This window comes from Leucoraja erinacea, chromosome 3 (genome assembly GCF_028641065.1).
Source record: "Leucoraja erinacea ecotype New England chromosome 3, Leri_hhj_1, whole genome shotgun sequence".
In the NCBI taxonomy this organism is placed as follows: domain Eukaryota; kingdom Metazoa; phylum Chordata; class Chondrichthyes; order Rajiformes; family Rajidae; genus Leucoraja; species Leucoraja erinaceus.
In genome coordinates, this window is record NC_073379.1 from 39503341 (window position 1) to 39528413 (window position 25073).

Consider the following 25073-nt stretch of genomic DNA (forward strand, 5'->3'; position numbering starts at 1 on the left):
AGTATAAGCCTGCATGTATAAATTGAATAATCTTGGTACAATTGACTCCTGACATTTTTTATAAAATTCATTACTAAAACCGTCTGGTCCTGGGGTCTTCACATTTTTCAGTATTATTTTGAAGCTGTTTTTTAAAAGGTTAATAACTTGAGAAATATAGGTTGAAATGCGACGGGAAGATATGTATCCGGTCGGGGGAGAAAATGTGAGTAGCACGTGTGAAAATGAGAAGGCTGGGGCCATGCGTTTGGAAGAAGATACAAATTAAGGAGATGAAAAGAAAGTCAACATAACCCTGGCTCACACAGACATTTAAAATGTTGAGAACAAAGGGAAGTGTTTAAGTATAATAGAGATATTTATGTGACTCAGCAGAAGACGCCCAAGATTGTAATTTACTTTTATTTTAAAGACAATTAATAAAATACAGCAATCCTGCAGAACGTGAAAGTCAGGCCACTACAATAGAATGTAGTTAATCGTCCTATTTTGCAGCAACTGCTTGTTAATAATAATTAGTCAAATTTTCATAAATTCAAAAGATAATATTTAATGTGGATGCTGCAATAATCATTGCTAAATCGTAAATATGGTTAGGTCACATTTTGTCCATGCATTCCAGGGCATCAGTTTGATTGTCTGATAATTGTTGCGGGGTGGGAAATAGACAATAGGCGCAGGAATAGGCCATTTGGCCCTTCAAGCCAGCGCCGCCATTCACTGTGATCATGGCTGATCATCCTGAAACCTGTCTTTACACTTGAGTGCTAAGCGTGTGCAAGCTCACCATCGCATAGCCGATTCAGGATATAAACCCGAGTGTGCAAGAGATGAGTGTAACTGAAAGGCAACACTCTTGCAATAATCTCTCTACCCATTTTCTTTCACAATATCATTCTGGCAGTACTGCATGTTCCTGTCTGAGCCAAGAAGGTTAACGGCAACGTGGCTTAGTTGATGTGCATGTCAGACACATTAAACCCAGTATACATTTATGTAGCCACCCATGACAATGATTAAGCTGTGTTGGCATACCCTTTGTGGCTTCAATCCTCAAGATTCAGAGAGGAAATATTTAGCTCTCCCTGTGTAGCAATTAGTTTGCTCTTCAAAGGTTTTGATTTCTGCAATGCTGTGTCATTTTCATGGGTGTTTAGATGAGTTGAACTCTCATTGGATTTGGCTTCGTCATTAACATCACTGCCGTCATCACCATTGAGGTCAGAGTCATCAGTGCTATCAGCATCTCCATCCTCATCGTCTTCGCTTCCCTTTACGCAACCTCTTGTGCCAGGATTTGTTTCAGCTTCATCTTGTTTGGTTTGGGTTTCTGAAGAAGTCAACCTGGGAAGTGGGTGAGTAAAGCTTTATTATTCAGCAAGCATAAACCAGTGGGGGGGGGGGGGGGGGGGGGGGTGGGGGGGGGAAATTGCATTTATGCCCATGGTCATTGAAAGACAATTCTTTTTTTTTTTTTTAAGAAGAATAGTCACAGTTGCAAGAGCAACTTGCATAAATTAGGATCCACAAAGAGAATGCATAAATAATAATCAGAACATTGGATTTTAGACTATTTCTTATATATTTGTATGTTCAAGGAAAGAGGGTATGACTGACGAATCCAGCATTAATTGTCCATCTTCATTTGCTCTTGAAGTTACTGAGCCGGCCTTTTCAGAGGCAGTTACGAGTCAACCAGACTGCTCTGAGGCTGAAGTTTCATGGAGATCAGACAGGGCAAGGACTGAAGAAGGTTTGAAGAAGGGCCCCGACCCTAAATGTCACCCATCCTTTCTCTCCAGAGATATTTTCTGACCGCTGAGTTACTGCAGCACTGTGTTTATTCAGTGTAAGGACACCAGATGTTTCATGAAGATGAAGAAGGGTTTTCTGATAGTCTGACTGTTTCAGAACTGATATGAACTTATTAGTCTTGCTTAATTTTAAATTATTCCGCTTTAGTTTATACACTGTTTAATGGTGTTTTGCATTTTCCCATCATATTGTTTTAATGATCATTATCATGTATACTATGTATACTGTGAGGTTCAGGTGACCAAGGAATTCCATTGCACCAGTATATATAACAAACTAAATCTAATGTGATCTAATTGTGTAGATGGACCTCGATAGAACACACTGATTCAGTGGAAGACATGCCTTTCCCAGGATTTAGGCACCAAGCATCCACTAGGGAGACCAACTTCCCACATAATAAAGGGGGAGCTGGGTATTGTTATTTTTTCAAAACCAAGAAAAGCTTCAAACTTTTTCTAAGGTTTATTGTGACCTCACCTACAGCTCAGAAACTCCTATTTATGCACAGGCTCTAATCACAAGGGATTGGACCAGTTCCAGACCATGTGTGTTTCTCAGACTCTGCTGTCATCGTTGTTTACATTGCTGGTAAGGCAGGAACAGGTACCCGTGTTGCACAGCTGGGGTCAGTGGTCCTTGTGGTTTCTCCCAGACACGACCCAGCATCAACCCGAGAGGCTGCAGGCTCTCCGGATGCAATGCTGGAACCCCCGCAGAACTGGCTCTGCACAATCATAAGAGATAGGAACAGGATAAGGCCATTTGGCCCATCAAGTCTACTCCGCCATTCAATCATGGCTGATCTATCTCTCCTTCCTAACTCCATTTTCCTGCCTGCCCCCATAACCTGACACTCCTTCCAATTAAGAATTTATCCACAGAGCCATAATCACAGCTAGGATTTGGGAGGGAAATCTCAGCCAAGCTCTGTTCACTGGTATTTCTCTGCATAAGTGAGAGCAGTTTCTACGACCTAGGAAGGATTTCTTTGGGAGTTACAGAATAATGTAGAAACTTGCGTAGGAAGGAACTGCAGATGCTGGTCTACTCTGAAGATAGACACAAAATATTGGAGGCAGCATCTCTAGATTGAAGGAATGGGTGACGTATCGGGTGGAGACCCTTCTTCAGACTGATCAAGTAAAGATGTGGGAGTAGGAGCCTGGAAAACAGAAGTTATTGAAGAGACGGCATGTGAGGTGTCTTGGACCTAGGTCAGGAGGGATTGGACTGGGGGGGGAGGGGGGAGATAGCATGGAGTCGAGTTATGTGGAAATTAATTCAGTGGGACAGGAGCAAGCAGAAACAATGGGTCTGCCCATTGCCCAGTTATGAAAATTGCCCAGTTATGTCAAATTCATAGAGGAATACAATACAGAAAAAGGCCCTTCGGCCCACTGTGTCCATGCTGAGCACGAGCACAAGCGACAAACATGCACGTATCAGGAAATTTGGGAAGCTGTGCAAACCACAATTCCCAGATTACCCGGCAGCTATGACCTTTCATGGAAGCAGTCATAGAGTTTGGTTCACCAGCACTACTGAACGAAATCTTCCCAATGAACGTGTGCCTGGGTCCTTTAAAAAAAAAAGGACAGTGCTTGCTCCAGGTGCAGTAAACCAATTCCATTCAGTTGTGAGAAACATCTGCCAGTGTGTTAAATATGAGCCTTTTTTTAAACGTTAATCGAGGTTTCACAAGCTTTTAATAAAATATTTCCTTTTTTGAGGGCGGCACAGTGGTGCAACGGTAGAGTTGCTGCCTTACAGCACCAGACCTCGGTTCGTTCCTGACCGTGGGCGCCACCTGTAAAGAGTTTTTATGTTCTCCCTTTGGCCACATGGGTTTTCTCCGGGTGTTTCAGTTTCCTGTCACACTCCAAAGACGTACAGGTTTGTAGTTTAATTGGCCTCGGTAAAAATAGTAAAATTGTACATCAGGTGATCGCTGGTCAGCTATTCTTGCCAAAGCCTCTCGTGCAAAGCCTCAGTTCTGCCCTTGGCCTCAACACGGCACTTCGCCTCAATACAGCCTCTCTAACAGCCCTTTTGAACCGTTCTGAAGCTGGGAAAGATTAAAGGAAAACACAAATGCTGGAGTAACTCAGCGGGTCAGACATTATTTGTGGAGGGAATGGACAGCCAATGTTTCCGGTCGGGACCCTTCTTCAGACTGGAATTTTTTCAGAAACTAAAGGAGGCTGGTTTACATCAAGCTCCTATCAGCGCTTGTTGGGTGGACCTTGTTGTGGCTTTACACCACAATGGGACTTACACCTGTCACAGGGCCTCTACATAGGATGGCGTCTGTGAGATCATTCTCCATACAATACAATATATTTGTTGTCATTTCAACCTCATTGAAGTTCAAAAGAAATTTGGTTTCTGCAGTCATACAACAAGAAAAGAACCAAGACACAAAACAATTTATACAAATATCCATCACAGTGAATCTCCTCCTCACTGTGATGGAAGGCAAAATCTTATCTCTCCCCTGCACTCCCCATTACCTTTGGTATCCAAGGGCTTTAACCAAGAACAATATTTGGTAATCACACTGCTGAGGGTGTTTGGTGTTCACAAATCATTAGTCACTTTCATACATTGCAATGGTAACTACACTGAGAAAAGTACCCATGACTGTACACTTTGGGTGAGATCCTGAAATGCAATCCTTCATAACAGAATAGTGGAACAGACCTTCAGAGCCAAATAGACTTCTATTATGCTCCCAAAATATATATATTTTCAACCAAGACTGGGCATTGAATTTGAAATTAAAACATGAATTCAAGAAAGGATAAAGAGCCCTGCACTACACGATATCACAGGAAGTCCAGATGATGTCACATCGTTTGCCAAGAACCGACTATTTTACAATCAAGATGACCTTAAACTCCAATTGGAAAACTAACAACTGGAGAAACAACACGATTACCTAAATTCCTCACAATTCCGGCACATGTAAACTGAGTGTGCAAGCTACGAGTTGCTGGGTCTACCTACTAGATTATAGCAGGAAGCATGTGAAGGCTCTATTGATGGGGTACAGCTGGAACGGCTGGCAGGAGTATTTGCAGACATCTTTAACCTAGTCCAAGCTGAGGTTCATGCCTACTTTACAAAGACCACTGTCATCCAGTGCCAAAGAGTAACAAGGAAACGCGCTGAAATGCCAAGCACCTGGTGGCTCTGACATCCACCATGAAACATCTGACATCAAGTATGAAGTGCTTTGAAACGCTGGCCAGGGTGCACATCGACTCCAGCCCCCCAGACAGCCTTGATCCATTGCCATTCGCCCACCACTGCAACAAGTCCCGAGGACATGCCATCTCCATGGCCGTACACTCATCCGTGGAACACCTGCACAAGGACTTCTGCATCAGTCTTCAACTTATTGACTATAGCTCTGCCTTCAGCATCAAACTTCGTACAAGATTCCTCACTTCACTCCTGGACCTAGGACTCGGATGCAACCTTCCCCTGCCCCACCCCTGTCTGCAACTGGATCCTCAACATCCTGACCTAAGAACTGCAATCTTTCCCCCATATTAAGTATCAACACGGATGTACTTTTCCCAGCAAGGATGTACTTTTGCCCCTAACAATACTCCCTGGAATCTAATTGTTGTAGAATAGTAGTTGTCCCTGGACCAGGTGTTGTGAGACTTCAGACTTCTCTGCCTCGTGTCCAATGGTAGCAAGAAGAGGGCATAGCCCAGATTGTAGGAATCTTTGATGATAGATGCCACCTTCTTAAGGCAGCACCTCATCTAGATGCATTCAATGGCGCGGAGGGCTGTGCCAATGGTAGCCTGAGCTGCGTTCACCACTCTCTGCAGCCTCTTGCATTCCTGTGTTTTGAAGTTGCCTTACCAGGCCATGGTACAACCAGTCAGGACACTTTCAACAGTGCATACAGTATCCTCCAGAATGTTTGAGTCAAAGACCCATAATTTATTTATTTGCCTCTGTACTCCGCATTTAGAAATTTGTAATAGAAAAAAAATCACATGTGGTTAAAGTGCACATTGCAGATTTTATTAAAGGCCATTTTCATATATTTTGGTTTCAACATGTAGAAATTGCAGCTGTGTTTACACATAATCCACCCCCACCCCCACCATAATGTTTAGGACATATGGCTTCACAGGCGTTTGTAATTGCTCAGGTGTGTTTAACTGCCTCCTTAATACAGGTATAAGAGCTCTCAGCACTTAGTCTTTCCTACAGTCTTTCCATCACCCTTGGAAACTTTTATTGCTGTTTATCAACATGAGGCCAATGAAAGTCAAAGAAGCCATTATGGGACTGAGAAACAAGAATAAAGCTGTTAAGAGATATCAGCCAAATATTAGGCTTACCAAAATCAACTGTTTGGAACATCATTAAGAAGAAAGAGAGCACTGGTGAGCTTACTAATCGCAAAGGGACTTGCAAGCCAAGGAAGACCTCCACAGCTGATGACAGAAGAATTCTCTCTATAATTTAAATAAATCCCCAAACACCTGTCCGACAGCTCAGAAACACTCTCGGTGTCAGATGTGGATTTGACAATGATCCCTGTCCCCAGAAGACATCATTAACAGAAATATAGAGGCTACACTGCAAGATGCAAACCCACTGGTTAGCCGCAAAAATAGGATGGCCAGGTTACAGTTTGCCAAGAAGTACTTAAAAGAGCAACCACAGTTCCGGAAAAAGGTCTTGTGGACAGATGAGACAAAGAATAACTTATAGCAGAGTGATGGCAAGAGCAAACTATGCAGGAGAGAAGGAACTGCCCAAGATCCAAAGCATACCACCTCATCTGTGAAACACGGTGGTGGGGGTGTTATGGCCTGGGCATGTATGGCTGCTGAAGGTACAGGCTCACTTATCTTCATTGAAGATATAACTGCTTATTGTAATAGCATAATGAATTCTGAAGTGTATAGACACATCCTATCTGCTCAAGTTCAAACAAATGCCTCAAAACTCGGTGTCCGGCAGTTCATTCTACAGCAAGACAATGATCCCAAACATACTGCTAAAGCAACAAAGGAGTTTTTCAAAGCTAAAAATGGTCAATTCTTGAGTGGCCAAGTAAATCACCTGATCTGAACCCAATTGAGCATGTCTTTTATATGCTGAAGAGAAAACTGAAAGGTACTAGCCCCCAAAACAAGCAAAAGCTAAAGATGACTGCAATACAGGCCTGGCAGAGCATCACCAGAGATGACACCCAGCAACTGGTGATCTCCATCGCAGACTTCAAGTAGTCATTGCATGCAAAGAATATGCAACAAAATACTAAACATGATTACTTTCATTTACATGACATTGCTGTGTCCTAAACATTATGGTGCCCTGAAATGGGAGGGACTATTAAATTTAATGACAATTAAATTGACTCTGACTGACTCTGACTGACTCTGACTATGTATAAACACTGCTGTAATTTCTACATGGTGAAACCAAAATGTATAAAAATGGCCTTTATTAAAATCTGACAATGTGCATTTTAACCACATGTGCTTTTTTCTATTACAAATCTCAAATTGTGGAGCACAGAGGCATATAAATAAATGATGGGTCTTTGTCCCAAACACAAGGAGGGCATTGTATGTAGAGGTTTGAGAAGGAGTACAGGAAGGAGATAGAAAGTTTAGTGTCATGGTGTAAAGACAACAACCTCTCCCTTAATGTCAGCAAGATGGAGCTGGTCGTCGACTTCAGGAACCAGGGTAGAAAATGCACCCCAGTCTGTATCAATGCTGTATTGAGAGCTTCAAGTTTTAAGGTAAATACATCACCACCAATTTGTCTTGGTCCAATCGCAATGACACTGAGGCCAAGAATGCACACCAATGCCTCTAATGCCTTAGAAGGCTAAGAAGGTTTGGCATGTCTCCAAAAACACTAATTTTTATACATGCACCACAGAAAGCATCAACAGGTGGCAAAAGCTTCAAACCATGTACTATGAGACTCAAGAATAGCTTCTTCCCTGTTGTTATCAGACTCTTGAACAGACTTCCCAAATGCCATGCATGAATTCCAGGTCTCTAATCTTTGCTCTCTCTTTATCTACATTTTATTTGAAGCTGCACACCATATTCTACACTCTGTTCATTTTATTTTTTGCACTGCCCGATGCACTTGTGGATGGTATGATTTGTTCAAATAGCAGCTAAAACAGTTTTTACACATATCTCAGTACGTGATAATAATAAACCAATATCAATAATTTCAGTATCAGTTAGTCTGCAGGAAAATTGATCAGGTAATTTGGCCTAGTACACCCTCCCTAACATGATTGTGGATATGTCCACACCTCAAGGACTGCAGTGATCCAGGAAGGCAGCACACCATCACCTTATATTTGAGGATTTCCAATCTGCTGGGACCGTTCCAGAAATTGGGAATCTTGTATGATCATGACCAATTAATCTATTATCAGTGTAGCCACTTTTTGTTGAGAAGGCAAGCCATTAGGTCCAGTGAATTATCATCCTTCAGTGTCATTGGTGTGTCTGGCAGTTTTCCTCAAGCAATTTGATCTTTTTCCGTCGCCTTTCCCTTTTGCATATGGATTTTCTAGTATTATTTGAATGCTTTTAAAGTCTGTTATCATGAAAACAAAATCAACATGTTCAAAGTCTCTGCCATTTTTTTATTTCTTATTAATTCCATAGTCTTCCCCTCTAAGAGGCAAACATTTTGCAACTTTTCCTTTTTAATGTTTATAGAGCAACAATAAATCCTGGCTGGCTGGTGTTGTCTTTGTTAAGAAAGAAGGCATCCTTTTCAGGTCACAGAGAGCTTATCAATGAAACAGCCTGTTTATTGTGAACTAAAAGAATTCCACTGGTTTTGAACCAACTGTAAAATCTGTCACAAACTACTTACGGGTGCACAATCTCTTCTTTCTTCCCACATTTGGCACAGAGTTCCAGTTTGAAAGCACATGGTTTACACATAATGTGGTAAGAATCCTTCACCGTCTTCTGAAGGCATTTAACACTAAACAGGATTTTGAAAAATCAAAATATGATGAAAGATATTAAAAATACAGAAAATATTTAAAATCATAATACAGGCTCAGCGTGTAAATAGTATTTTTTGAAGGTTTTCAACATATAAAATGTTGAAAGTTTGAGAAGCTTGAAAGGCCACACCACAGAAAGAGGCAGCTCAGTCCATTTGATCAGTTGTGGTATAAGCCATCTGGATGAATTCCAAAACTTCCAATGTCCTCATGAATGCAAATATTAAAGTAATTCAAAAGGGAATTAACAATCTTAAAGTTCATGTTACCGTTTTGCTGATCAGAAAAGGCAGCAAGGTGGCGCAGTGGTGGAGTTGCTGCCTTATGCCCCTGTCCCACTTAGGAAACCTGAACGGGACCTCTGGTGACCTTGTGCCCCACCCAAGGTTTCCATGCGGTTCCAGGAGGTTTTGGTCACTCTCCCTAATGGTCGAAAGTGGTTTCCATGTAGTCGAGGCTTCTTCTACGTTCCTGCGATTATTTCAACAAAATCAAACCGGCCTCGACTAAAAATAGGTTGCTGTTTGGTCGAATCCCGTGGAGTGGGGTCACTATTTACTGACAGGCAGTCGAAGGCAATCTCCTTCACTGACCGGCCATTTTGATTGGCTTATTGGAGTTTTCAGCAAAGATCCTATAGGATCTTTGGTTTTCAGGACTTAGAAGATTTGCCGGAAGGTAAAATGCCCGCTAACTTTGTTAAACTAATTAAAACTGTCTCCACCCCTTCTCTCCCTCCTTTCCCCTTCTCTCCCTCCCTCCCGCGCTCTCTAAAGGACTTACGGTGCTCTGTGGCAGCCGTTTACCTTCCTCTTCATCGCGCAGACAGCGCTCCTCCGCTGTCCCTGGCCCCCACCTTCGCGATGTGTTTGAGTGTTGTGTGTGTGTGTGTGTGTGTGTGTGTGTGTCGGTAGCAAAGATCCTGTAGGATCTATGGTCAGTAGATGCAACTCACGCTTCGGTCAAGGCTTTCCAGGCGAGTGACCAAAACCTCTGGCGACTCATGGAAACCTTGGGTGGGGCACAAGGTCACCAGAGGTTTCCATTCAGGTTTCCTAAGTGGGACAGGGACATTACTGTGCCAGAGACCTATGTTTGATCCTGACTGCGGTGCTGATTGCACAAACTTTGTACGTCCTTGTGATTGCGTGGGTTTTCTCCGGGTGCTCCAATTTCCTCCCACACTCCAAAGACATACATGTTTGTAGGTTAATGGCTTTGGTAAATTGTCCCTAGTGTGCAGGATAGTACTAGTGTACGAAAATTGCAGGTTAGCGTGGACTCGAGAGATTGCTGGTCAGCGTGGGCCAGAGATGCTATTTCCATGCTGTTTATCTAATCTAAACTAAATACTCCATCATCATTTACATCAATATGTGTCTTTTTACAATACTGCACACAAAAATGAGACAGGGGGTCAAAATTCAAATTCCGTCAAAAAAAGTTGACAAGCACTTTATTGGGTTCATAACTAACATAGTATCAACAAATATTAAAATAAAACATATTGATGGCAAGTTTCCGAAAATGGCATCAGATTACACAAATACATTTTGTGTAACGGTTGTTGCATGGTATCCACCAGTGACCTCGTTGGCACAGTAAACGCACATATTTCTTATTCCTTTCTATGTTTATGAATACCACATGGAACAACAAAATTGCAAATACCATTTCCACTTCATTCACCTGATCATGTAGTAGAATTCTGCATCCATGAGTGGACACCGCAACGACCATTACACATCATACATACAAACGTACGTTGCAGTGGACACTAAAAGGTTTGGTGTCCCAGGAACACATGTTTCATTATTAGCGAGAACCAAGCATTTTCACCAATGTGGTCTAACGGTAAATTACCTTATGGATTTGAGCTATCGATGGCCGATGATTCGTCAGATCGTTAGATTTGAGCTGATTTTTTTTGCAAGTAAAATGTCTCCGTAACGGTCGTTGCGGAGCTTCCCGAAGTTGACACGAAGGAATTAGGTTAGCGACTTGGTCCGTACAAAAGGTAAACAAGAGACATTGTGTTGCCAAATTAAAGATTGGCTCAGTTTCTTAGATTTGATGACCAATTTATGTCCAAAAATGATTTTTTATTGATTTTAAATTGTCAGAAAAGATATCGTAAACGATCGTTTGTGTTTTTGACACCACGATCCTTTTGGATATATTAAATTGTAAAATAAGAAAAAAAATTAACTCGCCCAAAAATCACTACTACCATAGGATACCTGGTTGGGTTTTTGAAAAGCATTAGAGGTTTGGAGCCTCCATGATTTAACTTACGGAGGTACCGACCCCGATAACGGTCGTTGTGACCTTTATTGGACTGTATTATCATTCTGTTACTGTATTTTTCTCCAGGTATTGATGAGGATATTTCCTTATCCGTCTGAAGAAGGGTCTCGACCCAAAACGTCACCTATACCTTCGCTCCATATATGCCGCCTCACCCGCTGAGTATCTCCAGCATTTTTGTCTACCTTCGATCTTTCCAGCATCTGCATTCTTTCTTAAATATTTCCCTAGATCATTATCAAAACGTATATGTATGAGGGGCCATATGAAGTTTATATTTGAATTAAATATTTATGACTAAATGTGGCAGCGTTTTTAATGTCACATTTTTGGTGTCCAAATTGGTGGTAAAACGATAAAGATTTGTCTGTCATGAAAAAAGTTTTTGACTTTCGATCTTTCAGTTATCTAATTTATATCTGTTATTTATAAAGTTTCACATGATAGGTAGATTTTTGTATTGGTGTGAAAAACTGAATAATTATATTGTTCCTCAAAATCTCTCCAGTATTGTAAAAAGACACATATATGTGTCCGTAAACTTTCAAAGATGATTGCTTAACATTTTCAATGGTCACCGATTTCTAACTACTCCAGTCTTTATTGTCCTTCTGAGTCCAGCAAGAATGAGGTGATCTTCTCATAGCATCAATCAACATCACCCTGTTCAGCTAATAAACATAGAAGTCGAGCCTCTCAGCAGAATTCCTCCTCCCCTTCCCCGCCCCGCATGGCAGACAGTGCAGCCACTTCATACCTCACACATTGATTGTAATTTTATTGTACAAGCAATCTTTTCTTCTGTATCCTGCACCACCCCACCCCACCAATGGGTTATAAAAGGCTTATTATTTTTAAAAACAAGCTGAAAATTAGTTTGCCATGAGATGAGAAAGGCATTTTATATTATACAATTAATGACCACTTGCTGAACCAAGATTACCAAGCTATTGGCAACCTTGTTTTTAAGCACAAAGAGAATTTGAATCTCATTATAAGCCTGCTCATGATGGAGTTTGAACACAAAGAAGCAACAATGCAAGATTCACATTTAGCTAACTAAAGTTAAATTCCCATGGATTCTCCATTCGAGTATTTGTTAACAGTGGGGGAGGGGCAGTAGAGGGGTAATGCTTCATGGTATGCTTCATGCTTTATTTCTTTCCCATTGATCATGGAAGAATGGATGTAAAACCCTAATCAGGTTGCAATACACTATCCAAGCATTATGAGTTCCTGATGGTCTACGGAGTCCCCCACACAATATCAGGCTTTTTGGCCCTACCTCTCCGAGCCAGTGTTAATGGTCACATACCATTCCGCTTCATCTGATGTTTTCTAAACATCTCTATTCCTTTCCTATCCTTTATTTTCGTCTCTCACATTATGACACAGGAGGACATTCAGTCCTTCGGGTTCAAGCCAGATCCCAGCAGAACAATCCATTCCCATTCCTGTTTTCCTAATTTCCCAGCACCCTACTCACTCTGACACATGCCCCTCAACTCCTTTGCCATCCACCAACACTGGGGATCATTTGGAGTAGACAGTTAACCTACAGGCACCTCTCTGGGAAGTGGGAGTCAGAGCCCCCAGTGAAAAGAAAACCCGACGGCAGCACCTGTGGGAGGATTACAGCCTACAGCTGCTGAACCATCCTCTTCCACGCCATATTCCTTTCTCATTTGCATTTCTCAAGGCGTTCCTCTTAAATGCATTGATGGCAAGTACATCAAGGATTTTGATACCTAACTGTGAAAGAGTCAATCATTGCCATGCTACCTCCACCTATGAAAACCCAAATGGAACTGTCTTTCATTCTTCAACCCCTGCTTGGAAAAGTTTATTTTAATTCACTAATATGATGCAAGCTTCACACAAGTCCAGTACTTATTACTCACTGTTGGTCGTCACTGAGAATGAGGTAGTGAGCAGCAATGCACAAACTGTGGTGGTCCATTTGGGCTAGGTGCTAACAGGCATGAAGTTTCAGAAAAAAAAGACACTAAGTGCTGGAGAAATTCAGCGGGTCAGGCAGCATCCCAGGAGAATATGGATAGGCAGCGTTTCGGGTCGGGACCCTTTATACTGATTTGGGAGGGGGGGGAGAGAGAGAAAGAAAGCTTGAAGGAGGCCCAGGGCAAATGCCAGAGATGTATAGACAGAAGGTGTGAGACAAGAGGATTGAAGAGTTGTGAATTGTGAAGCCAGAGGAAGGAATGAAGGTGGAGGGGGAAGGGGAGAAATAGGTGTGAGTTCAGGCAGGGCACAGGGGAGTGGGGGAAAGGGTGTGGAGAAGGGGGAAGAAAGGAGCGGGTGGGGGCGGGGTTGTTAGAGGTTACCTAAAATTAGAAGTTTCAGGATTAAGGCAGGATAATGTGTTAGATGGTAGTGAACTTGCAAGGTGACATTCCAACTTATTGTCAATTCTCACTTTAAAGGCTGACTTAGCTGCTGAAGTAAATTTTGTAGGTGGGACACATTGCAACACAGAGAACTGGTGATGAGGAAGCGCACATTTAGGGCAATAATAATAGGGTGCATATCACGCAGACTGCTTGGGTCATATTGAGCTTCTTGAGCACCTTTGGAGCGGTATCCATCTCGACATCAAGACAAGTTTCTTTACACTCCTGCTCGTATGTGAGTACTGAAGATTTGACAATTATTTCCTCTACTATTCTACCATCTATTGCAAAGTTGTATATAGGGTTAATCTGATTCAGTCTTCAAACATTTACACCAATGTATTGATAAAAAGTATAGCCCGAGTGAGACAATGGAGTGGTCCAAGCTTGCATCCTCTCCTAAAGCAGTACCAGGAAGCTGAGATAGACTAACAATATGCCCAGAACTGAAATAAGCATGCATACAACATCATGCAAAGAGATGAAATGCATGGTCAAATATTAAACACCCAATCAGATTTGGGATAAAAACAATGGAAATAATCACCGGGAGGGAAATATTTTGTCTATAATTTCCAGCAGCACTACCATCTTGAAATCCTTGCTCAAGCCACTCAACAATGTTATGGAAGTCATCATGGTTATAGCAAGAGAATCATAGGGATTTACGGTCCAGGAGAAGTCATAGATTCGAGATATTCCCCCATGTTACTGACCTCACTGCCAAGGAAAATAATTTATTTCTGTTCACAAACAGTATAATCCTCCCTCTGACTCTCCATTGTCCAACATTCCCCAGGCCCTACCTGCCCTGGTGTGTCCACCTTTTGCTATGCTATAGGCACCGCACAATTGGAAATGGTTGTTATTGATATGCATTTGAGCAGTCATTCTCGTGCACCCTGAAAAGTTTTATTGGAAAGGTTATCTTTTAACTTACCATCTCCGAGGCTGACTGAGTGGCTTATACTTGCTATATTTTATTTTCCATTCCAACACTTCCTTACATCTTTTGCATACACCTTCAAGCACGATAGCGTTTAGTCTCTGTGAAGCAAGAAACATTACTGTGTTAATGTTACTACAATAGTTACCTGATTAGCTTCAGAATAACATGTTTTAACTATAAGTTAAAACATTGAAACTATAAGAAAGATTAAATAAGCAAAATGTATTTTCTTTAGAAAAGACAGGAGAGGGAGTTAACCAATAACAGGTCTTTAAAACAAGGAACAGCTCAATATGATATTTGAAGGGGATATTTCTTATTGGGCAAGTGTCCAAAAGAAAGGAATAAATACCAACATATCCATAAGATGTTCAATGGAAACTTCTTACCAAGAATGTGAACCGCAGCAAAGTGCAATTTAATAATGTAAACTCGCTGTGGCTCCTTCTTTCACTGAAAATCCTGATATACAATAGATAGACACAAAATGCTGGAGTAACTCAGTAGGACAGGCAGCATCTCTGGAGAGAAGGAATGGGTGACGTTTCAGGACAAAACCCTTCTCCAGATATCCCTATTCCGATATACAATCACAGATTCACAAATGCAAGGAAGGATCTTCACCTTAGGTAAGTATTTATGTATTTGTGTAGGAAAGAACTGCAGATGCTGGTTTAAATCGAAGGTAGACATAAAATGCTGAAGTAACTCAGCGAGACAGGCAGCATCTCTGGAGAGAAGGAATGGGTGACGTTTCGGGTCAAGACCCTTCTTCAGACTGATGTCAGGGGAGTGGGCAGAACAGAGATAGAATGTAGTCACAGACAGTAAGACAGGTGGGAGAACTGGTAAGGGGGGGAGATGGAGAGAGACGGAAAGCAAGGGCTATTTGAAGTTAGAGAAGCCCAATATTCAGGCCTTCTCGCCGGATAATTGAAACTCCGATGTCGGTATGGAAGAACATTCGCAGCGGCTTGCAGTTTCCGAATCGGCCACTTCTTACCGGAGACCGCGGCTCCCGAAGTCTACAGGCCGAGCTGGTCGGAGATTCAACACTGACGGCCCTCGTCAAAGGGATCCCAGGACACCGCGATGTTAAAGTCAGCGCTGCCCACGGCTAGATGCTCTGCAACCACAGCTACACGATGTTAAAGCAGCAGGCCCAAAACTCCAGAGCTTGAACACAGTGATCCCCGATGAGGCATCGTCCGCTCCGCGATGGTCAATCAGTGCTGCGCTGCTGCTGAAGCTCTGGTCGGTGTCCGGCAGGAAAGGCCACGCCAATCCAGATGGTGGGGGGGGGGGGGGGCGAAGACGAGACTCGGAGACTAGTCACATCTTCGACCAAGAAGTGACTGAGAAACTGTTTTCCCCTTACCCTCCCCACCTCCCCCACATAAAAAGACTAAGAAACCTCCAAAAACATATACTTTTTAAACAGACTAAAAATGACAAAAAGATGTAAAAACAGAGACTGTAGGCAGAGGCTGCCATCATATGGCACCCCTGGTGGTCTTGAGATTTTAGATTTGTAATAGAAAAAAAAATCACATGTGGTGGTTAAAGTGCACATTATCAGATTTTAATAAAGGGTATTTTTATACATTTTGATTTCACCATGTAGAAATTACAGCAGTGTTTATACATCCTCCCCCCATTTCAGGGCACCATGATGTTTGGGACACAGCAATGTCATATAAATAAAAGTATTTATGTTTAGTATTTTGTTGCATTTCCTTTGCATGCAATGACTGCTCGAAGTCTGCAATTCATGGACATCACCAGTTACTGAGTGCCTTCTCTGGTGATGCTCTGCCAGGCCCCGTATTGCAGCCATACTGGTTTTGGGGGCTAGTACCCTTCAGTTTTCTCTTCAGCAAATAAAAGACAAGCTCAATTGGGTTCAGATCAGGTGGTTGACTTGGGTACTCAAGAATTGACCATTTTTTTAGCTTTCCTTTGTTGCTTTAGCAGTATGTTTGGGATCATTGTCTTACTCTAGAATGAACCGCCGGCCAATGTGTTTTGAGGTATTTGTTTGAACTTGAGCAGATAGGATATGTCTATACACTTCACAATTCATTATGCTACTACCATCAGCAGTTGTATCATCAATGAAGATAAGTGAGCTGGTACCTTCAGCAGCCATACATGCCCAGGCCATAACACCCCCACCACCGTGTTTCACAGATTAGGTGGTATGCATTGAATCTTGGGCAGTTCCTTCTCTCCTCCATACTTTGCTCTTGCCATCACTCTGATAGAAGTTAATCTTCGTCTCATCTGTCCACAAGACCTTTTTTCCAGAACTGTGGTTGCTCTTTTAAGTAATTCTTGGCAAACTGTAACCTGGCCATCTTATTTTTGCGGCTAACCAGTGGTTTGCATCTTGCAGTTTAGCCTCTGTATTTCTGTTCATGAAGTCTTCTGCGGACAGTAGCCATTGACAAATCTACACCCGACTCCTGAAGAGTGTTTCTGATCTGTCGGACAAGTGTTTGGGGATTTTTCTTAATTATAGAGAATTCTTCTGTCATCAGCTGTGGAGGTATTCCTTGGCCTGCCAGTCCCTTTGCGATTAGTAAGCTCACCAGTGCTCTCTTTCTACTTAATGAATGTTCCAAACAGTTGATTTTGGTAAGCCTAAGGTTTGGCTGATGTCTCTAACAGTTTTATTCGTGTTTCTCTGTCTCATAATGGCTTCTTTGAATTTCATTGGCACAACTTTTGGTCCTCATGTTGATAAACAGCAATAAAAGTTTCCAAAGGTGATGGAAAGACTGGAGGAAAGACGAGGCGCTGAGAGCTCTATTATACCTGCATTAAGGAGGCAATTAAACACACCTGAGCAATTACAAACACCTGTGAAGCCACGTGTCCAGCATTCGGATGGCGCCGTGAGCCGGCAGCCTCACCAACAGCTGTTCGTTCTTTCCACTTTTTTGTTTGTTTTTAGTGTCTAAAAGTGTGTTATAGTGTGTTTAAGTGTGGGGGTGTGGGCGGGAATTGGGGGAAACTTTTTTTAGGCACTTACCTCGGTGGAATGCGACTTTTCTCCTAGTTTCCTAACCGGAAGTGGCGGCGCTGCCTTAGCAGCCGCCTGCAGTCCGTCTGTTTTTTCTTTTTTTGTTGTTTTCTTGTCCTGTTATAGTTAGTTAATTTTAGTTATTAGGTTGTGTATGTGTGGGGTGGGAGAAACTTGTTTTAGTCTTTCCTTCGGGGGAATGCGACCTTTTCTTGTCTTATCCCCCGTCTCCGTCTGCGCTGAGGCCTAATGGCAGAGCAGGCGGCCTCCAACTGGGACCGACCTCCAGGCTCCGGAGGCAGAGCCAGCCAGGACTTACCAGCGCGAGGCTGGCCGACTTCGGGGCTGTGGCGGCGTTCCGTAGGCGGCCCGACCGGGGCTGTGGCGGCGTTCCGGCGGCGGCCCGACTTCAGGGCTGTGGCGGCGTTCCGGCGGAAAATGAAATGCCTAATGAAAACAGGTACTCCCTCTTGGTAGCTGTCGGGGCAGACGGCTCTTCCAGTCTGAACGGCAGACAGGTCGGTGACTCCAATCCTAGCTATGAGACTCGACCGACGTAGGGCAGAGCCATAGCGGTGGGTGGCTCCATTGTCTGGGGTGCGGACAGGAGATTCTGTGGTGGCAGGCGAGACTCAAGGATGGTCTGGCGCCTCTCTGGTGCCAGGGTTCATGATGTCACGGACCGACATCAGAACAACCTCGAGAGGGAAGGTGAACAGCCGGCAGTAGTTGTGCACGTGGGCATAAACGACATCGGGAAGGAGAGGAAGGAGGTTCTGCAATGTGAGTTTAGAGAGTTAGGAAGAAGACTGAAAAGCAGAACTTCTACAGTGGTTATCTCTGGATTGCTTCCAGTACCTCGTGGTGGTGAGGGCAGGAACAGGGAGATAGGGGATCTGAATGTGTGGCGGGGGGCTAGTGCAGGGAGCAGGGATTCAGAATTATAGACCACTGGGATCTCTTCTGGGGTAGAGGTGACCTGTACAAAAGGGACGGGTTACACCTTAACTGGAGGGGGGACCAATGTTTTGGCAGGCAGGTTTGCTAGGGTTACACGTGTGGGTTTAAACTAAATGGCGGGGGGGAGGGGTTGACAAATTGGGAGTATAAAGATGGAGTTAAAGGGGAAGTGAGTACAGGAAAAGTTACAAAAGACTCCAAAATTAATGGGAAGGAAAGTTTGAGAGGGGATGAGAGAGAGGGGTCAGGGCCAATAGTGACCAGTGTGAGAGGAGAGGTGAATACCGAAGTTAAAATGTTGTATATGAATGCGTGAAGTATAAGAAATATAGTGGATGAGCTTGAGGCTCAGTTAGAAATTGGCAAGTATGATGTTGTGAGAATTACAGAGACATGGCTGCAAGAGGGCCAGGGCTGGGAACTAAATATTCAGGGGTATACGTCCAATCGAAAAGAGAGACAAGTGGGCAGATGGGGTGGGGTAGCTCTGTTGGTAAGGAATGAAATTCAATCCCTTGCAAGGGGTGACATAGAATCAGGAGATGTAGAGTCAGTATGGATAGAACTGAGGAATTGTAAGGGTAAAAATACCCTAATGGGAGTTATCTACAGCCCCCAAACAGTAGCCTGGATATAGCGTGCAAGTTGAATCAAGAGTTAAAATTGGCATGTTGCAAAGGTAGTGCTACGGTTGTTATGGGAGATTTCAACATGCAGATAGACTGGGAAAATCAGGTTGGTACTGGACCCCAAGAAAGGGGGTTTATGGAGTGCCTTCGAGATGGATTAATAGAGCAGGTTGTGCTGGAGCCTACCAGGGAGAAGGCAATTCTGGATTTAATGTTGTGTAATGAACCGGATTTGATAAGGGGACTCAAGGTTAAGGAGCCAATAGGAGGTAGTGAGCATAATATGATGTTTTAATCTACAATTTGAGAGGGAGAAGGGAAAATCGGAGATGTCGGTATTACAGTTGAACAAAGGGGACTATGGAGGCATGAGGGAGGAGCTGGCCAAAGATGACTGGAAAGAGACCCTAGCAGGGATGACAGTGGAACAACAATGGAAGGTCTTTCTGGGAATAATACAGAAGGTGCAGGATCACTTCATTCCAAAGAGGAAGAAAGATTCTAAGAGGAGTAAATGGCGATCGTGGCTGACAAGGGAAGTCAAGGACAGTATAAAAATAAAAGAGAAGAAATATAACATTGCACAGATGAGCAGGAAGCCAGGGGATTGGGTAATGTTTAAAGAGCAACAGAAGATAACTAAAATGGCAATACGGGAAGAAATGATGAGGTACGAAGGTAAGCTAGCCAAGAATATAAAGGAGGATAGGGTTAGGCTCTCGCCGATGTAGAGAAGTTGACACCTGGAACAGCAGATGCAGTAGATGAGGTGCAGGTGAACCTTTGCCTCACCTGGAAAGACTGCTTGGGTCCTTGGATGAAGTCGAGGGGGAAGATAAAGCGACAAGTGTAGCAGCATTTCTTACGGTTGCAAAGGAAAGTACCGGGTGAGGAGGTGGTTTGGGTGGGAAGTGACGAATTGATCAGGGATTTACCGAGGGAATGGTCTCTGCGGAAAGCAAAAAGGGGAGATGGGAAGATGTGGCCAGTGGTGGGATCCCACTGGAGGTGGCGAAAATGTCGGAGGATTATATGTTGTATACGACGGCTGGTAGGGTGGACGGTGAGGAGAAGGGGGACTCTGTCCTTGTTTCGAGTAAGGGGATAGGGAGTAAGAGCAGAGCTGCGGGTAAGAGCGGAGCCATTGCATACAACATATAATCCAGTCGTAGCATACAACATATATCCAGACATCGCATACAACATATGATCCAGCTTTCACATACACCATATAATCCTCTCACAGCTCCGCACTTACTCTATAGTGAGAAGGGAAAGATTTATTAGGAACCTGAGGGGCAGCATTTTCACACAGATGGTGGTGGGAATATGGAATGAGCTGCCAGAGGACAGTTGAAGCAGGTACTATAGCAACATTTAAAAGACATTTGCACAGGTACATGGGTAGGAAATGTTTAGCGGGATATGGGCCAAACGCGGGCAGATAGATCTAGTGTAGATAAGGTAACTTGGTTGGCAATGGCAAGTTGAGCCGAAGGACCCGTTTCCGTTCTGTAGGACTCTCTGTCAGTGGAACTGAATACTTTTATACCCGTTTTGAACATTCAAACAAAGTTCCAACAATGCACAATCCCCACCCCACCGCCACTATCCAATTCACCCCAGTGACAGAAGTCAGATCTACTTTTATGGGAGTAAATTTGGAAAACAGCCAACCCAACCTGATGAGAGTCTTCACCAACATCTTCATCCTCCCCCTTCAACAGTTTACTGTCCCCGTCTGTTTCAAGGGATCCTCCATCATTCCTGTCCGCATGAAAGTAAAGTAACCTATCTAATTGACTACTGGCCAGTAGCGCAACATTGACCACAATGAAGTGCTTTGAAAGACTAGTAATGGCCCCATCTTCATCAGTTGCTCAGATAATCTTCACTCCTTGCAATTTGTGTACAGGACTCAGTCTGAGTATGTCATCTCTTGTGCACTGCACTCAGCCTCTGGATCAACATGACAATAAGAACATCTATGTCACCATGCTATTTGTTGACTATAGCTCAGCCTTGAACACCATAATGCCAAATAAATCCATCTCTAAATGTTTAGATCTTAGTCTTGCAACTGCAACTGGTTTCTGAACACCCGACCGGCAGACCTCAATCGGTTGGAATTGGTAACAACACCCTGCCCTCAACACTGGTGCCTTGAGATTGTGTGCTCAGTCCCCTGCTCTACATCCATGACTGAGTGGCCACGGACAAATTCAACTTGTGTAGGAAAGAATTGCAGATGTTGGTTTACATCGAAGGTAGTCACAAAATGCTGGAGTGACTCGGTGGGACAGACAGCATCTCTGGAGAGAAGGAATGGGTGACGTTTCGGGTCGAGACCCTTCTTCAGATTGATTCTGTCTGTCTGACAGTCTGAAGAAGGACCTCGACCCAAAATGTCACACTTCTCTCTTAGAGATGTTGCCTGTTCTGCTTCCACTCCAGCATTTTGTGTCTATCTTCGATAAAGCCAACTAGATCTTTAAGTACACCGGTAGGCGGCGCGACTCTCGTCAGCAGTGGCCTCTGCAGCCCGTCTGCGTTTTTATTATTTTTTGTCTATGTTTTTATGTAGTTTTTGTTATTTTTTGTTGGGGTATGTGTGTGGGGGGGTGGGGGTGGGGTAACTTTTAAATCTCTCCCTGCAGGGGAGACCCGACCTTTTCTTTGTCGAGTCTCCGTTGTCGTTGGGGCTGCAACGAGGAGCGGCCTCCAACAGGAAGACCGGAGGCTCTGGTGCCGACGACTCACCTCACCGTCGCGGAGCTGGCCGAGTCCAGAGCGGGTGGAGCGGTGGTGGAGCGCTGCTGCTGCTGCGGCCCGACCTCCGGAGATTCGGAGGCTGCAACTGCGGGTCTGGCGGACGGCAGCACCGGGAGCCCTCGGGTCCCTGGAGGGAGACCGCTTTTCAGGGTTCCCGCAACGGCGACTTCTCCCGCCCGAGTTGCGGGGTTGAAGAGCTCCTGGAGCGGGGCCTTACAGCACCTCCCCGCGCGGCTTGGAATGACCGCGGGACTCTGCGAGCGCACGCCGGGGGCTCTAACATCAAAACCCGTTGTGCGACCTTACATCACTCGGAGTGGCTTTAATGGCCGCGGGACAATCGCCATCGCCAGCCGGGGGCTTTGACTTTGACTCTGACATCGGGGAGGGGGGGGGTGTGCAGTGGAGAGATAAGTTTTTTTGGCCTTCCATCACAGCGATATGATGGATGTTTATGTAAATTATGTTGTGTCTTGGGTCTATTTGTTTGTAATGTATGGCTGCAGAAACGGCATTTCGTTTGGACCTCAAGGGGTCCAAATGACAATTAAATTGAATCTTGAATCTTGAAGTTCATCGACGATACTACTATTGTTGGCTGGGTCACCAACAATGATGAGAAGAATGGGGAAGAAATATGGAACCTTGCTTCATGGTGTCAGAACAATAACCTACCTCTTAATGCCAGCAAGGCAAAGGAGTCGACAGTACACCTAGGGAAGTGAGTTGGGGGACGGGGGTTGTGAACACAATCTATTCCAAACAATAAAGCTACTGTAGAGATAGTCGACAGCTTCACATTTTTAGGCATCCAATTCGCCAGCAACCTAATCTGGTCCCTTCACATTGATGTAGTTTTCAAGAAAGCGCACCACCATTTTTACTTTCTTGTGCATCTGAGAAAATTTGGCATGTGCACAAGGATTCTCTCAAACTGCTACAGATGCACTATAGAAATTATTCTGACAGGATGCATCGCAGCCTGGTACGACAACTGTTCTATTCTCGATCGCCGTCTACCCGTAGAGAGTAGTGAACAACACCCAGTCGATTACAGGCTCGTCACCTCCTTTCACCCAGTCCATCTTCATGCTGCATTGCATCAGGAAGACTAGAAGTAGCCTCAAAGATGATGCCACCCTGGGCATTCCTGTCTCCTTCTGGGAGAAGGTACAGAAGCTTGAAAGCCTAGAACAAGACTTAAGAACAGCTTCTTTCCCACTGCTGTCAGACTCCTGAACCAATCACTTCTTTCACAACACCCTCCAGGGGTTCTGCCACGTACTTTTAATCGCAATTCTACTAAATTTAGTTAGTCCGTAGTTGCACTTTAGTATTTTTTGCACTACAATCCTTACACCGTTCTACTTTTCTTGGTTTAATGATGTAGAGTCGAGTGTTAATTGTTATATGGTCCAGAACAGCGAAATTCTTACTTGTTGCAACTTTACACACATTAAACACAACAAATATACAATAAACGTTCAGTTACCCTTGGTGAACCATTATTCATCAGTGTATTTATAGCTGTATCTATTATTACCGTGTATACCGATTACTCTGAGTTCCAGATGGACAAGGAATTCCATGATGTGTGTGACAAGAAACTAATCTGAATCTGACATCCATTCAAAAACTGAAGTGATTGCTTACCTTTATCTTATTAGTTTTGTCATACTTGTCATTTTTAAACGCAATACAATTTTGATGCTTCTGTGCTCGCTTTCTTGTGACATTTCCCCTTTCAGAGCTCATTATATTCCTTTGTTAAATGGGTTTTTTGGCGAGCCACATGCGCTCCAACCACAATTACCCCGGAAGTTGATGGGCAGAAATCAATCACATGGAAACCTGCCAATGCTACATCCATCCGTCGTTTCCTGTGTTAGGATGGTCGATAGGTCGCTCAGCACGTCAGTCATCGAAATATATCCAACCAAGGAAAAGGTGAGCGATCACACTGCCCATATTTTGCATGAAGCCTGGTTACAGCGACTATTTTAAATTGTTATTTTTTATTACCGACCTCTTCTCAATTGCATTACACATACCACACTTCTCTAAAGCGCCCCCAAAGGATGGCAACGTGTTATTTTTATTTCCACATTTATTACAATTTATAATATAAGAATCTACCATTGTTGGACAAGATGCACTCCAGCCTCTCAATGTTGAATGATCCTGTGAACACCAAGTGCTCCCTCTCCAGGCTTACCCAGGTACAGACGAATCTTCAGAAGTGGGACAGGCAGCTTGCTATTTCATACGAAAAAGACCCACTGCCAGGGTCTGTGAAAGGAACACTTTTCCAATCCTACAAGCAAACTGACAATAGTCCCAAGCAAAAAATAACCTGCTGGAAGAACACAGTGGATCAAGCAATATCCGTGGAGATGAACATAGACACAACATGCTGGACAGGCAGCATCTCTGGAGAGAAGCAATGGGTGGTGACGTTTCGGCTGGAGACCCTTCAGACTGATCCGTGGAGATGAAGGGTGATATTTCAGGTCGTGCTCCTGCATCAGTACTGAAGCTGAAAAAATGTAAGACTCTATTCAAACTAAAAACACTCTGCAGAAACAAAAGATTGAATGGTTATGAGCTGGACCAGTGATTTTCTTTTCTGTTTGGTTATTTCTTGTTTGTGGACTGTTCAACAGATTTTGGGTCCATTTGTTCCCATTATTCTGTTTTTCCATGAAAATGTATAGAAAATAAGAGGGGGTAGGACCAGAAAAGTTTTCGAACTTCTTCTTACCCCTTTTGAACATGAACGATATTATTTGTATTATTTGAGTTACTTATTTGTTTGTTTTCCTTTGTGTTTTATTTTCTTTTTTTATTGCTTACAAGTTTATTTGTGTTTGTATTTTTTAACACGTTCAATAAATTAATTTAATAAAAAAATAAAAAAATAAAAAAGGATGATAACCAGCAAAGATATCTTTGATAACCAGTGTAATAAAAGTGGGAGAGAGGGGTGAGACAGAGGCTGGTGAAAGGCTGAACCCGATAAGGGAGGCATGGTTGGGCAGACGGGACCAGGTGGAAGAGGGAATAACAAAAGTGGACCAAGCGATAAGAATCCCAGGAAGAAAGATAGATGGGTTATGAGCTGATGGAAGCAGTGATGGTAATGGCACATTCTTAGTTATGTGTATGACCAAAA

At 43.4% G+C, this 25073-nt stretch overlaps 1 protein-coding gene across 1 annotated transcript; it reads right to left on the reverse strand.

The window, feature by feature from the left end:
* Window positions 1-386: 386 nt before the first annotated feature.
* On the reverse strand, window positions 387-23746 carry c3h9orf85 (chromosome 3 C9orf85 homolog). The gene is made up of 4 exons (XM_055632478.1): window positions 23555-23746; window positions 14507-14613; window positions 8713-8826; window positions 387-1344 (listed from the first exon to the last, which is right to left on the reverse strand). The coding sequence occupies exons 1-4, from the start codon at window positions 23654-23656 to the stop codon at window positions 1047-1049; spliced, it is 621 nt and encodes a 206-aa protein (XP_055488453.1). The 5' UTR covers window positions 23657-23746; the 3' UTR covers window positions 387-1046.
* Window positions 23747-25073: the final 1327 nt, after the last annotated feature.

Coding starts and splice junctions, on each gene's coding strand:
- c3h9orf85 (XM_055632478.1), bottom strand. CDS start 23,656: ATGAGCTCTGAAAGGGGAAATGTCACAAGAAAGCGAGCACAGAAGCAT. Junction 8,827..14,506: donor CTCAGTCAGCCTCGGAGATG/GTAAGTTAAAAG, acceptor AATCCTGTTTAG/TGTTAAATGCCTTCAGAAGA. Junction 1,345..8,712: donor AAAGAAGAGATTGTGCACCC/GTAAGTAGTTTG, acceptor CCCACTTCCCAG/GTTGACTTCTTCAGAAACCC.